The following is a 16039-nucleotide window of genomic DNA, read 5'->3' on the forward strand; positions in this document are numbered from 1 at the left end:
ATCATCCTGCTAGATGCTGTAACGGTGGACACATATCACTTCGTCTTTATCTAAACTCATAAAGCGGACAAAGGCGACAGTGAGCCCTAATGTGTACTTCTTGTGCTGGGCGATAATGACGGGCGGACGCAGGGTCATAAAACTGTAATCACAGCTCGGCTCTGGATACTGACAGTGGGGGAGGATGCCCCACACATGGCGCCAGGGGCTGTGTCGAGCTTTCTGCTCGATTTGACTGTGAACCCGATGCTCTTCTGAACATTAAAGTTCACTTAACAATCGCAGGGAGCTGAAAGTGGAAATGTCAAAATGTGTGGGGATTGCTACAGCAGTGCTTAGACGTGCGCGGTACTAAACGCATTTACCAGGAAGGCCAAAGGGCACCTGGGTCTCAGAACTTCTCTCCAACCCAAATCAAACCAAACAGCGAAAGAAATGAGAAAACTGATCACACACACACAAAAAAAAGAGAAGCAGAAAAAAACATGAACAAAGTCTAAGGAAACTGAGATACTCCTAACAAGACTGACAGAAAATAATACGGGGTCACAAATGACCACTGTCCTCATTGCTATTCATTCTGTTCACATCTGGGAGACGGCAAGGGAACTAGTACTAGGAAGGCCCAATGCACAGACATTTGCCAGCAGAAATGAAATGATTGGAGCCTCAAGCAAGCCACTCTATCGCAAGTTTTCCTGTATGGAAGAGATTATTTAAACAGCTCTGCAACTACTGAAAAAAAAAAATGAATTTGGAGTTTAAAAACTGCCCCAAAGAAATTTCCAGGCCCAGATGATTTCAGTGGAAAATTAACATGCTAATTCCACACAATTGGTTCCAGAACATAGGACGGAGAGCTCCCTGACATATTTCATGAGGCTGATGTCAGGAAAAGTCAATGTAAGTGAAAAGAAATAAGTGAAACTGGAGACAATGTCACAGACAGCTTATCAATACTTAGAAGAGAATTATGCAATAGAAGCAGTTTATTCAAGGATATCAGGCTGTGTTTATAGTCGAAAGTCAACATGTACTGTCATACTAATTAGCATGACTGTCCTCACTTATGCAGGCAAAGCCTATGAGAAATTTCAATATCAAGACTCAGAAAACCCAGGACAGAGGAAATTTTACCAACCCAATGAATCAAAAATCTAACAACTAGCTGGGCGATTGTGGCGCACGCCTTTAATCCCAGCACTCGGGAGGCAGAGGCAGGCGGATCTCTGTGAGTTCGAGACCAGCCTGGTCTACAGAGCTAGTTCCAGGACAGGCTCCAAAGCCACAGAGAAACCCTGTCTCGAAAAACCAAAAAAAAAAAAAAAAATCTAACAACTGGACCAGGCGGTAGTGGCTCACACCTTTAATTCTGGTACTCAAGATTAAATCAGGGATCTCTGTGAGTTTGAAGCCAGCTTGGTCTACAGAGCAAGTTCCAGGACAGCCAGGACTACACAGAGAAACCCTGTCTCGAAACAAGCAAACAACAAGACAAAACAAACTTTGACAACTGATACTATGGTTACTGTAGAAACTGTTGGTTCTGGGAGCTGGGAGCTGTCCTGGTCTAGAGGGGAAGTGCCCCGCCAGACTCAGGCATTTGAACACTTTGTCCCGACCTGCTGAAGCTGTCTGGGGAGGGTTTGGATGGTACAGCCTGGCTGGGAGTGGGTTTTGACGTATGAAGTCATACGCCTATTTCCGGTCAGCTCTCTCCCTTCACCTCTCAGCTTTCTGGTCCTCCGTCATGCCTGCTGCTTGCTGGCGTCTGTTCCCACCATGAGGGACTCTTCTCCCGCTGGAACCATTAAGCCCAAATCAACCCTTTCTTCTGGGAGTTGCCTCGCTCATGGTTTTACCACAACAGGAAAGTAACCAAGATAGGAGCAAGTGAAGACATCCATCCATCCTCACCAGTAACTTAATTCACTGTTCCATGTTCTCGTCAGTGTGATAAATCAAGAAAAATAAATACAAGACAAACAGCCCCAACGAGGAAAAACAAATATTCTTATTTGACAAGATAGCTTGCATCAAAACTTGCAGGAATCCACAGAAAGGCTCGCAGCAAATCAGTGAACTCAACGACAAGGACACAGAATAAGTATACAACAGCAACTATATGTCTTCATGCTAACCCGGAACACATGGACATCCACACCCAAACTTCTAAGTGCTTTAAGAAGAGAGCACAATACAACATTAATAGGATTTGCTTACTAAAATGTAGAAGGAGACTGTTCAGCTTCCCGGCCTCCCAGACCCAAATAATCACACAGAAGCTATATTAATTATAACACTGTTTGGCCAATAGCTCAGGCTTCTTATTAACTAACTCTTACATCTTAAATTAACCCATTTCTAACCGGGTAAGGTTCTGACGCGTCCTTCTCCTTCAGCAGCTACATGGCCTCTCTTTGACTCTGCCTACTCTCTTTCCATACCTCTTCCAGCCTGGCTATATTCTGCTCTGCCATAGGCCAAAGCAGCTTTATTCATTAACCAATAAGAGCAACATATACAGACGGACCTCCCACATTACTGAGAATCACACAACCCTGATTTGAGTCAACCTATGCCTGGTGTTTTACGTGGGTTCTGGGGATTGATGCTCATGCTCTCACGCTTGGGGAGTCATTCTGAACAGCTGCGCCACCTTCACAGACTCTGTTCTTCATCTGAACTTGTTTAAAATCTGTTGTGTGGGTCTGCTTCTGGGTTCTGTGTCTTACTCCACTGAGCCCGTATCATTCAATCTTAAATACAATGCGTGGCCACTCCCTGCCTTTAAGAATGTGATGGCTGGGGCTAGGGGGATGGCTGGGTGGGGAAAAGTACTTTCTATAAAGTATGAGGACCAAGTTCAGAACCCCAACACCCACTTAAAAAGCCAGATGTGGCTGTACAAGTCTGCAACCCCAGTGCTGTGTGCCACAGAGCCACAAGGGTAGCAGGGACTTGGTCACTAGGCTGGTTCAGCGAGAGACCCAGTCCCCAGGGAATGAGGCGGACAGTGACGGCGCAGGACATACCATATACATAAATGTAATAAAATAATTTTTAAAAATGACAACATGAAATACTCGAGAGGCTTTAGAGAAACAGATGCCTTCTACTTGTTATTAAGAAAGCAAAATGGTATGTTTACTCAAGGAAACAGTAGTTTAGTTTAAATAAAAAAACGTGAATAAACTTGTGACCATCACATGAGACCCAGGAACTGTACATTAAAATGTTCATACGTGTATACAGCAACTTTATTCAAAATACCCCAAATGTGGAAATAACCCAGATTCTCTTCATGGGATGAACAATCAGACTGCAGGCTGTTCACACCACAGAATAATACACAGCAAGGAAAAAGAAAAGCCCAACTATTACCTGAGCAACCACCAAATGACTCCGTGGAGAATCACACTGGGGGAAAAGAGCAAACTAAAAAGACTGCATTCTGTCCAATCGCACCGAGCCAACATTTCCGAAATGGCAAAACTTTGGAAAGAGAAAACAGAGTAGGGGTTGCCAGTGTGCTGAGGAGGCGAGCTAGGAAGGAGGGAAAAGGCCGTCTCCTGGAATGTAACTTCTGCCTCGATAAGGCCATTTTCAACATCCTGGCTGGGAAGCCATTCAAAGTCTTGAAAATATTAACACTGAGGGGATCAGGGCAGAGGAGACAGAGGATCTCTGTGACCCCTCCCCTCCCTTCTTTCGTGTTCAAAGGGTCTTGCCACAGGTTAGCCTGGAACCTGTGATCTTGGTCTTGGGAGTTCTGTGTGTAGAGGTATGTTCCATCACACCTGGCTCTGTGGGATTTCTTGTAACAACATATAATTTACAGTTATGACTAAATAAAAGCGTAAGCTGGGCATGGGTAATTTAAGTCTGGTGCAGAGGGCACACCTTTAATCCCAGCACTGGGACGCAGAGGCAGGGGATGGCTGAGCTTGTGGCCAGCCTGATCTACACAGACAGGGCTACATGGGAAACCCTGTCTCAACAACAACAGCAACCATGACAAAAAGTTTACTTTTAAAAACTGAATGAACTGGGTGCACTGACACATGACTGTGATCCCAGCATTTAGGAGGTACAGTCTAATTTAAGGCTACACAGAAAATTCCTGGGCAGCCTGACCTTGCCTCACACTGCCTCGACAAAGTGTTAGCGTGAACCTCCCTTCAGCCTATCCTGTTGTCTGAAATGATCACGGTTAGAAGACCTTCTCTTAGCTGTAATTCTGTCAGCACCTCCAAGGTTGAAGGCTCTCAGTTATGACTAAAAATTGCTCTTTCAGAGAATTAGGTTCAAGTCTCAGCACCCCTATGACAATGTACAGCTGTGTGTAACTCCAGCCTTGGTCTGACTCCCTCTTCTGGCCTCTGCATGCACACGGCACACATACATGCAGATAAAACACCCATACACATGAAATAAAATTTTAAAAGTTTAGAATGATATTTAATAAAAGACTAAGGGTCACAAACATTCATGAGAAGCAGACGCAGGACTCTGGGCCCGAATAGCTGCACAAATACACCGGCCTGTGGTAACAACCTCCAGCAAGCCTAATAGCTCACAAACAATCAGCTGTTGAGCTAGCATTGAAATGTTCTGGGTATTTCTACATATTAATCGAGGTTTCTTTGGGTTTTGTTTTGTTATTGTATAATTCCTTCAAATTATTTCTTTCCAAAGGTCTAGGGGAAATGTCCTTTCTTAGTTTAAAAAAAATTCATCCATAAAACAAAAGCATATTTTCATCAATTTTTAAACAAAGAGCCAAAGCTGCCTCACTTGCCATTCAGCCTTTGCCCCGGGGGGAAGAATCATCTCTGTGCATTTGTCTCATTTTTGTGTGTGTATTTCTACACATTTGTTCAGTTTTGTGTATTTGATTTAAAAAAAATACAAGATAGGATCACACTGTTACGTCATTCTTGAGATTTCTCGCTTTGGAATGTCTCAGAAGTCACGTGTCTGTATGTTCAGATGTAACTGAACTTGTCTGGTCCGATGGCCTGGGAGCATTCTTTCTGCAGGACTGAGGGTCCACGGTCCAGCCTTACTCACCTGTTGACATAGGATGGCTGGGAATGTTGCTATAGCAAGCCATGCCGTCAGCAGTGACATCATCGCACTGTGTATTGAGTGCAGAGGAGGTGACACCTCTGTGACAGAGACACAGAGACACTGGTCCCCTCTAGTATGGTCTTCTCTTTCTCCTACGTGGGTCGACAATTTCCTCGATTTTGCTTGAGGCTAATGGAGGGCACGTGATCGAGTTCTGGCCAAGTAAACATGAACAAAAGTTTACCGAGCAGCCCCTGGGAATGGTTGGCTTTCCAGGAGTGGCTCTGTCCACTTTCTTGCCTTGAGGATGACACTTTGGTGACTACAGGGCTGCAGCCAGGATGCGACGTGGGGGTGGGGAGCTACGAGAATCACTGTGATGCTGGCTCTAACATCAGAGCTGCTTGCCGAGGGCCACAGCAGTCACTTGTCATTAAGGAGGAGCTGGCTTAGGCTGCCGGAAGCCTGGTTTTCTGTTACTTGCAGCCATAAGCATTCCTTATGCTTTAAGTATTAAATTACTCTTGAAAATGCCTGCACCCCTGGGGCTGGTTAAGAGCACTGGCTGCTCCCTCAGAGGGTTCAGTTCCAGCACCTATATGGTGGCTCACAACAACCATCCTTACCCCCAGTTCCTGGGGATCAAACACCACCTTCTTCTGAGCTCCACAGGTAGCAGGCACACGCATGGCATATGGACATACACGCAAGCAAAACACCCACAGAAATGAAATACAAATAAATAAATCTTAACGACAAGAAAAACCCGCGCTATTTTTTAAAAATTTTCTCCCAAGTTATTGAGAGGAGCCGTTTCCCAAACATGTCAGCTTTGAACACTGGAAGTCACCTAAGCGTAGATGACCTGGGAATGGTTGTTCACAAACACACTCATCATTCAGTTTTCTTCTCCTGCGGCTTTCTCATTCCTACCTCTTGTCTGCTTTTCTGGGTGTCATGTGACAGCAAACTGGGGAGAGTTAGCCTGTTGGGGGACAAGGTTCCTCGGAGCCTCACGTTATCAACCCAACCACACACAGTGGGAAGGAACAGCCCAGAGAGACAGGCTAAGGTGACAGCGACAGCCATTTCTGAGTACGCAGCCACACGTACTGTGTCAAGCAGTAATTCAACTTGCTGCCAGCACATCCAGCTCCCTTTCTAAACCCACACCGAGACAAAGGTTGTGGAGCAGTGGTACAGGGTACACAGCGCAGAGTTCTCCATACACGGCTTCTTTTATCCCGCCCATCAAACCCAAGAGTGGCTGGTTGCTGTCACGCCTATTTGACAGAATAAATAATGAAAGCAAACGTTTTTAAAAACCATCAATCACTTTCATACCACAAACACTTCCAAACACGGCAGGCCCAATATTTAATGACAAAATGTCTTCATTTAAATTATATAAAATATGTTCTGCCTATCTAAAGATACCAGCATACTTAAGCTGGAAACACTGCTGAACCCGTTTGGTGGTTTGTTCTTTTAAAGAATCTGTTTCGAATCTGATTCTCAGGAATAGACATGAGGGTGGGAGGAGCACGTGTTGGAGGGGCTAAGGGGAGCTGGGGGTGGATAAATCAGGATATGCTGCATACCTGTGGGACTGTCAAAGCACAAGCTGAAACCCCCCTCCTCCAAATTTCTCTAGTAGCTTGGCTGTCCTGGAACTTGATTTGTAGACCAAGCTGGCCTTGAACTCATGAGATCCTCCAGCCTCTGCCTCCCAAGTGCTAGGATTAAAGGCGTGTGCCACCACCGCCAGGCCCCAACCAAGCCAAAAATATTTTTAAAAATAAATAGATAAAACAACGATTCTCAAGTATTTTGTTATACCACATATGATCAAAATTATATCAACTTTTTGGAGTAAAACACTCATGTTAGTGGTATTTTAAGGCTTTTACTAGCCAGGCACCCCACCCTAGGACAGCAGGCATGGAATTCCCCTAATCGGTTAACAAGTAACCAAGCTGACACTGAAACAAACAAAATAGAATGTTAACCATATGAAAGGCCTGTCCAGAAAAGCAATGTCAACAAGCCCAACGGGGCAAGCACCTCCAGTAACACCTACAAGGTCTGGTTTTTCTATAGGCTGACTCTGCTTCAGAAACCTGAGCCGGCAGAGGACGAGGGAGTTTGCAAAACTGCAGCTCAGAAGCTGGAGCAGCAAGAGGGCCCAGGTCCTGGCAAGTATCCCCTAGCTGCCTGCCACAGCTCTTGCTACAAGTCCACAGTAGAGAGGACCACTGGGTTCACCAAGCTCGGAGACCCTCCCTGAGGGGACATCCCCAGCCAGGGTCCCCAAAACTCCAGCCCCTATGGTGGGAAGGCTAGACTCCAGAGGGGCTATCCACATAAGCCCCAGGCAGGCGTGGAATTCACTCCAAACCCTCTTGCAGGGTTTTCAAAACTCATTTATAGGGCATGAAAGGCTTCTGGGGAATTTGAATTCTCTGTTGTACATTTAGAAAACCAGTCTGTGGACGCAGGCAGTGTTTACAGTGTACAGGGTGAAATGGATGGCAAACCCCCTCCTAAGGGACCGCTGGAGAGTCTCTGTATTCTCCTGGCTTGTCCAGGGGTCCTACTTGGGGGGAGGTGCTGGGCTATTCCTCCATCCTCATCCTATTTCCCAGGAGGGCTGCAGTCCCTGCTCACTGCACTGGCACACAGGCTGGAGGGAGCAAGCAGGTCTTGGGGAGGGGACAGGAGTGTTTGTCCTGCACATGGCAGAAGGACAGTGAAGCAAGAGTTAGTCGCCAGAACAAACCAGTCAGATTGGTCAGCTCCTCAAAAACAGTCTGTCCAACCTGCAGGACGCACAGTGACTCCAGGCAGTTCCCAGGGGTCAACAGACCAAGAAAAAGAGCAAAAAGTAAACAGAGAAAGGGACTAGGGCCAAAATATGCCCCCAAACAAACCAGGAGCAACACTGCATTGCTGGTTGGGTCCTTGACCAGTTCCCCAAAGCTCTAACAGAGACAAGAGCTAGGAAGGAAGTGTGCGCGTGTGCCTGTACGTGTGTGGTGCTATGGGGTCAGCACAGCTCCTCTTCCACTTGCACAACCAACTATTCTCAAGACAAGGTCCCACTGTGCTGTGCACACTTCTGTACCCACTGGTTCTGGTCAGGGCGGCAGATACACACACACACACACACACACACACACACACACACTTACAGTAGAGAGGCACAGTGCATTCGTTCTGCCAGTCGGGTAGCGTAGGCACACGATCGAGGCACACCAACTCCATCAGGAGTGAACATACTCATCCACCGTCCCCAGGCTCCGGCTCTGCACACACTCCGTCACCTCTCAGTCAGATGAATACAGACCTCCACATAAGACCACAAACTTCACACAGCCTGTCAGCAACACACAATCTGTTAGAAGCACACACGCCCTTATAATCTTCCAGCTGGCCTGCGCGCACACGTAGGTGCACCCACAACCTGTCACACGCACCGCATGCACACTTAAAACAGCTCTGTGCAGTGTGCACACACCCGATCCCAACTTCTCGGCCGCTCGTGCACACTCACACGAGCTCAGCTGGCACACGCACCCTCGCAGCCTCCCTCTGCTCCAGGCGCACCCCACACCCACGCACCCTCCAGGCTCGGTGCACCCCTCCCCCATGCCCGTGCGGACGCACACCGAGAACTCCGGCGACGCGGGAAGCACTCACGCCCCTCGCAGCAGATGCCCGTGCCCCTCCTCACCTTTTTCGCCCGCGCAGGGCGATCGGGCCTCGTCCTCCTTGGGGTTGGTCACCTGGGTGATGATGGCCGGACCGTCCATGGGTGCGCGCAGCGCCGGCCGCCCGCAGGCCCGGCCCCCCGCAAGCTAGGCGCGGGGGGCGCGCGGGGGCGCGGCGCAGGGGGCGCGCAGGAGCGCGGCGCGGTGGGGCGCTCGCCGCCGCCGCCGGGGCGCGCCCGCTGCCCGGCCCCGCGCTCCGAGAGAGGAGGCCGGGGCCCGCGCCCCAGCTCCCGCCGCCGCCGCCGCCGCCGCTGGGCTGGAGCGACCGCCGCCTCGTCAGCATGAACCCCGGAGCCGCGCCCGGGAGAGCCTCGCTCGGGGAGGCGGAGCGGGAGGCCCGGCGCCGCGGGAAGCGCGAGCGGGAGACGGAGGGAAGGAGCGAGCTCTGTGCTAGGGCGGGAGGGCGGGAGAGAGGGAGCGCAGGAGGGAGGGAGGAAAGCGGGGAGGGCGGGCGGGTGGGTGTGTCCCGGCCCGAGGACTAGCCTCCACCGCCGCCGGCGCTGCCCGCCCGCCCGCCCGGGAGAGGGGTGCGGGGCCGAGTCGGGGGCCCAGTACGCGGGGTGTGGTCTGGGGCGGAGGGCTGCGGCGCCGGCGCGAGACACGGGGGGCCTCGGGGTAGGTGGGAGGGTACAGTGGAGCCCGGGGGAAGAAGCGGGCTCAGCGATCGGGGTGTGGGCCACGGAGCGTGGAATGGATGAGTGGGGCGCGCGGTGGAGGCCCTGGTGCAGCGGGATCGCCGGCTGAGGCCCAAAGAGGTTTATTCACCCGGAGGCCAGACGTCGTGGGAGACGTTTGCAGTCGCTAGTGGGTTCCGGGTGAGGGACATCCTGACGCTCGAACCGGGAACGGAGGGTTCCGCCGGGGAGCGGGGCTGCGGAAGGCTTCGGGCACGGAGTTGGGGTGATGCAGAGCTAGGGTGTGCGGCCAGGCGGAGGGGATGCTGGGCCGGGAGTGAGGAGGCGGAGAGTGGTGCGCGGGGAGTCTTGCAGACCCGGCTCGCACTGTGCAGTCCGCAGAAGCAATCGGGATGGGAGTCGCTGTGCGGAACAGTGCGTCCTCGAGGCTAGACCTCCTGGCACGTGGAACTGTGGGTGCCTCTGGGGACTGAAAGGAGGATGTGGGTGGCTGAGGGTGGAAAGTGGCCTGCGGGAGCGGAGTTGGGCCAGAACTCAAGAGCTTGGGGCGTTTGGCTGCTGCCAGGTCCGGGGTAACAGCCACCAGTGTTGGAGGGTCTGAGCCTTTCGGCGCCCTCATCTTCTTGTTCCAACTTGCAGGCCAGACTTGCATCCCTGCCAACCGGTGGGCGGGGCACCGCTGCGGGGAGGGGGCGGGCCTCGGGCGCTCGCGCGCCCTGCTTACCAATCACTGCTGCCTGGGCGGGGCCGAGGCTCGTGACGTAGGGCGGGCTGGAGAAGACCATCTGGCTCCGCCCCCTCTCCCGCTTGCGCGCGCACTTGCCTCCCCCACCCCGCGGTGGCTTTTAAGAGGGGAGGCCCAGTGGAACTTGCTCACTTTTCCACGCGGGTGGGATCCCGGCAGTAGGCAAGCCGTGTGTTCACCGGCGAGCGTCCGCAAAGTTGGAAAGAACCTTCCAGAAGCTCTTCTGGTAGGGTGTGAGCTCGCAGGCGAGTGGTGTCGGGAGAATCCCACTGTGGGAGACTGCCCCGGGGCAGGACTTCTGCTCCCGGAACACGAGGAAGGCCTGTGTGCGGACGCGCTGCCAATCCAGAAATCTGCGATTTGTTCCCACACCCAAGCAAGTGACATCTTGGGACTAAGGGCGTCCCAGGTGCCCTTAGAGTGCGCTTGCCCAGGAGTGCTCTTCTCAAAGCACCTCAGGGACACCGATGAGTATCTTGGGGTAGCCAAGTCATGCAGCGCGAAGGGTCCATTTGATGAGAAAGGCGAGCCTTAGCGTGTAGCGCCCTCCTCCCCTGCCCCCGGCATGACCTCGCTAACCCTCGCAGACGCAGACTCATTAAAGCCAGGTAGCGCCCAGGACTTGCCTTCTCAGTCTAACGCCTGTCCCACCTTGTGTCTGGGCTCACCTAGGCATGTGTTTAAGCCCTGGATTGGTACATCAAGGGCCTCCGGAAGCGATTTTCACACGTGTGGAGATTCCTGCTTAGCTTTTTCTGTAACAGTGATTTTGGCGGGGCGGGGGAGGGAAGGGGGGACCGGCAGTAACAATTCTTTCCTCACCAGCATCCTCTACCATTCTCCGGGTGGGAAATCACCTGCAAGTCCCTCAACCCCCACCCCACCATCTTCACCCATTCACCTTTCTTCCTTTTTAAATTTATTCTTTGAATATTTCACATATGTATACACTATATCTTGATCAATTCATCCTTCAGCTCCCCGCAGCAGCCCGTTCCATCCCCGGTCCATTTTCGTGTCCTTTATAATTATTTATTTGCCCTGATTACGGTTAGTCTGAACACGTGGTTGTGGGATCAGCCACTGACTGAGGCGTGGGGAACTCACCGGTGGCTGTACGTCTCAAGAAAACTGACTCTTCCAGCGCCGGCAGCCATCAACTGTCCAGAGCTCCCAGGTGCTGTGGGGCCCCGCGGCCCCTCCCTACTCATTGTTGGAATTCTTGCCTGGCCTAATCTTGTACGGACAGCCACAGCTGCCCTGGGCTAACTTGTGAAAGAGGGAACCGTCGTAGCTCTCTCCCCTATCCTGCTTTCACACTCTGCCTCCTTTTCCATGCCTTCCCTGAGCCTTGGTGTGTGTCAGGGTGAGGTGTGTGTTTGGGGGGGGGGGGGCGACTGTTGATGGAGATGGTCCGTGAATGGCTGAGCACTCAGAGTTGCCTGCATGACCACTGCCCCTGCCCGCTACAGTAATAAGTAGCTTCCTGATCATGGCTGGGAGCAGCACAAATCCCGCATCAGGGGAGGAAGAACTTCTCCGAGTCCTTTTTCTCTCCCATCGTCAGTTCATTTAAGAATTCAATTCATTAATAGAAATCAAGGAAAAGCATTACCCATCGTCCCATCCCACCCTTAAACCAATCTTTACTTTCCTCCATTTCTCCTTGCCATTGCTGACAAGATTTTATGTAGGTATAAAAACCAAACTGAACCACATGTTTAAAATATTGGGGTCTGGGCTGGAGAGGTGACTCGGTGGTTGTCAGCTCTGGCTGTGCTTCCAGATGACCGGGGTTCAGTTTTCTGCACCCACATAGCTGCTCACAATCAACCGTCCCTCCAGTTCCAGAGGGATATGCTGCCCTCTTCTGGCTTCCGAGGGCACTGACTGTACACACATGACGCACATTCATAAACGCAGATAAAGCACATATAAGTTAAAAAATTTAAATACATTTTGCGTAAGTACTTTTACACGCAAAATATGTGGATATGTGTGCACAAGTTATAAATACAACCCACTGAGTCCATTTTTGTTGTTTGTGTGTATATGGTTTCAGAAATAACCACCTCGTCTTGGATAACCAATATGGGCTCATCCATGAGAGAGGCTAATTCTCCTAGCAGGCATTAGTTGTCTAGGGGCGGGCCCTATGAAAATTTCTCTCTTCTATGTTAGTGTGTTACTGATAGTGCCATTGTTTTGGTATCGTTGGTGTAGCTATTTGTAGGAGTAAATTTTTAAAAATTTAAATGTGTTTTTCACGTGGTGACATAATCATAACTATAATAAATAATTTAATAGTATCATAGGAAGAGTCTGAGATGACACAGTACTTTGGTTTGCAGATGAAAGATTAAAGTATGTGCCCACAGATTAACCATGATGGGAATATATACATCTATACCTTAGCTGTTAAAGTACATATACAAAATGAATCAACTAATTAAATAATAGCAAATGCACCAAAATAAATGTGGGCAAATGATTTACTTATTTATTTCCTCAGATTCATTGAAATCTGCCTGTCCCTCCCTCCCGAGTGCTGGGATTAAAGGCGTGCACCACTGCCACCTGGCTTCAGCAAGCATTTATTAAGTGCCTTCTGTTTGCTTTGATCTAGGCAGTAGGGGTTATGGAGCTGAGCTACCTTGTTCTCCCATAGATCAGGCGTGAGTGTGGCTCTTCCTGTTTGCGGCTCTTTGCCAATTGGAGTAAATCATCCCCAGTACCCAGAGGACAGATGACAGCCATTGGAGGTCAACCACATCAAGGCTCAGAGAGGCTCAGAAACAGTTGAAAGGATGAGGAGAAGTCTTGTTTCCCTGGAATACTGCCCTAATATGAAATAATGGTATCGTACTCCAGTGCCAGTGATGTAGAGACAGCTTTAGATCTGGTGTGGTGGTGCGTGCCTTTAGTCCCTGCACTGCCAAATCTTTGAGTTCAAGGCCAGACTGGTCTGTAGAGCGAGTTCCAGGACAGCCAGGGGCTACATAGAGAAACCTGTCTCCAACAAAACAAAACAACAAATAAACAAAAACAGCTTTAAGGTGACTCTTAATTCCCAGTCCTGGGAACTGAGCCCAGGGCTTCGTGTATACTCCCAGGCAAGCTGCCGTTCAGCTGCACTGTTTTACAATCCTATTTCTTTTCCTTTTGTTTTTTTATGGTGTGTACCTTAGACTCCCAGACCTGTAGCCATGATCCACGATACATATGCAAGCAGTATTGCCATTGATCCAACATCAGCCCTCCTTCAGTTGATTAAATTTTATATATTGAGAGGCTGATTACTAGTGCTATTGAAATTATGAAACAAAAAATATAAGGACAGATCTTTGAGTATACTTCAGAACTCCCTGGAATCCTTCACCATGATGAGTGTTTCTTTTGGTGTGTGTGTGTGTGCGTGTGTGTGTGCGTGTGTGTGTTTGCCAAGGCAGGGTTCTGTGTAGCCCTGGCTGTCCTGGAACTCACTCTGTATACTGGCTGACCTCGAACTCACAGAGATCTGCCTGCCTCTGCCTCCCAAGTGCTAGGGTTAAAGGCGTGCGCCACCACCACCTAGCACATATTCTTAATTTACCAAATTTTTGTTTTTCATGCATGTACCACATTAACCCTTTAGTGACAGCTGCTTTCCCCGGATGATAGTCCTTTATCAATGCAGTGATCAGCTTTGCAAAGCTCCCCAAGCCAACACAAGGACAGGAACTATACTCACACTGCATCTGTGTTTACGAACAAGAAGCTCATGACCAAGGGAGAGAGTGTAAATCAGCCTAGGGGTGTCCATTCTGAGAGCACAAGAAGAGCTTATGACGAGATTGGCATTGGGTTCACCCATTTGTACAGCCTGTCTCTTCTCCTTCCCCTTCTTAATTCTCATCTAGGTATACGTTAGATGATTTCCTGTCCTTCTTGACAAAACCAACGGCAATGGCTCTGACCCTACCAAGAGCATTCATACGGCAACCTCACCTTGCTCTAGTATACACGACTAGTGTTCACCCACTGAAGTCAGACCAAATTTAAAGATGCCATACCAGTTTTTATCTAATTGTAAAAGTAGACTACTACTCATATCTGTTTCTAGGATCTCGTATATAATCTAAATATTTTATAATGTGGACCTCTGGCTTCGAGACCTGTAGTCACGATCCATGGATCATATGCCACCAGTGGTCACAATCCACGAATCATAGGCCACCAGTGGTCACAATCCACGAATCATAGGCCACCAGTGGTCACAATCCACGAATCATAGGCCACCAGTGGTCACAATCCACGAATCATAGGCCACCAGTGGTCACAATCCACGAATCATAGACCACCAGTGGTCACAATCCACGAATCATAGGCCACCAGTGGTCACAATCCACGAATCATAGGCCACCAGTGGTCACAATCCACGAATCATAGGCCACCAGTGGTCACAATCCACGAATCATAGGCCACCAGTGGTCACAATCCACGAATCATAGGCCACCAGTGGTCACAATCCATGAATCATATGCCACCAGTGGTCACAATGCATAGGTCATATGCCATCGTTGGTCATCCTCAATATTTTTTTTAAAGACAGGACCTCAAGATGTAGCCCTGTCTGGTCTGGAACTTCCTGTATAAATGAAGCCAGTCTGGCACTTACAGCGATTCTCCTGCCTCTGTCTCCCACGGGCTGAGATTAAAGATGTACATCACTACCCCAGGCTTTTAAAAATACAGTTCCTTGAATTGGAAACTAGTAGGAAAGATTGGAAAAGACAAGACACACAACAGACACACCACCAACAGACACAAAACAGACACACCACCAACAGACACACAACAGACACACAACAGACACACCACCAACACACACCACGAACAGACACACCACCATCAGACACCACGAACAGACACACAACAGACACACCACCAACACACACCACGAACAAACACACAAATGAAACACCACCAACACACACCACCAACACACACCACCAACAGACACACCACCAACACACACCACCAACACACACCACCAACACACACCACCAACAGACACACAACAGACACACCACCAACACACACCACGAACAAACACACCACCAACAGACACCACGAACAGACACACAACAAACACACCACCAACACACACCACCAACACACACCACGAACAGACACACAAATGAAACACCACCAACACACACCACCAACAGACACACAACAGACACACCACCAAAAGACACACAACAGACACACCACCAACACACACCACCAACAGACACACAACAGACACACCACCAACAGACACACAAAGGAAACACCACCAACACACACAGGGCCATGGGAAGACGTAGAGTCTATGAGCTGAGAAAAAGTGCTACACGGAGTGGAGACCAGAGATCAGAGTGCCAATGCATGGGGTTGAGAGCACTGGCTGCTCTTCCAGAGGTCCTGAGTTCAATTCCCAGCGACCACACGATGGCTCATAACCATCTGTAATGAGGTCTGGTGCCCTCTTCTGGCCTGCAGGCAGGAGGAATAATAGATAAATAAATCTTTCCGGAAAAAAAAAAGATTCCCAATGCACGCGAGGCTAGAATTGGTGAGCTCGGCGCTGAAGGGCCAGGCGTGGGAGCAGAAGGCAAGGCAGACAACGAGCTCTCAGTGCTGGTGAGAGAGAGCAGCCGTGGGTGAGGAGCATGGGAAGACGCTGGGTTTGAGATGGGGGTCTGGTGATGGACAGGGTGTGGACAGGCGAAGCCTTACAACATCGGGGACACTGGGAGTTGAGAGGGGAGGAGGGCGAGGATGACATGAGC

At 49.9% G+C, this 16039-nt stretch overlaps 1 protein-coding gene and 1 pseudogene across 4 annotated transcripts in view; both read right to left on the bottom strand.

Annotated features, from left to right (window-relative positions):
• Ctdspl (CTD small phosphatase like) overlaps nt 1-9035 on the bottom strand; it is a 117780-nt gene extending 108745 nt beyond the window's left edge. For all 4 annotated transcript variants that reach the window (XM_075964199.1, XM_075964198.1, XM_075964197.1 and 1 more), the window contains exon 1: nt 8807-9035. In XM_075964199.1, coding sequence (XP_075820314.1) covers nt 8807-8885 — 79 coding nt within the window. In that variant the 5' untranslated portion in view covers nt 8886-9035. The remainder of the gene's footprint in view (nt 1-8806) is intronic.
• Nucleotides 9036-14356: 5321 nt separating this feature from the next.
• LOC142847431 (small nucleolar RNA SNORD113/SNORD114 family) lies at nt 14357-14424 on the bottom strand (annotated as a pseudogene).
• Between the last annotated feature and the right edge of the window lie 1615 nt (nt 14425-16039).

The sequence above is a fragment of the Microtus pennsylvanicus genome, chromosome 3, assembly GCF_037038515.1.
Source record: "Microtus pennsylvanicus isolate mMicPen1 chromosome 3, mMicPen1.hap1, whole genome shotgun sequence".
In the NCBI taxonomy this organism is placed as follows: Eukaryota; Metazoa; Chordata; class Mammalia; order Rodentia; family Cricetidae; genus Microtus; species Microtus pennsylvanicus.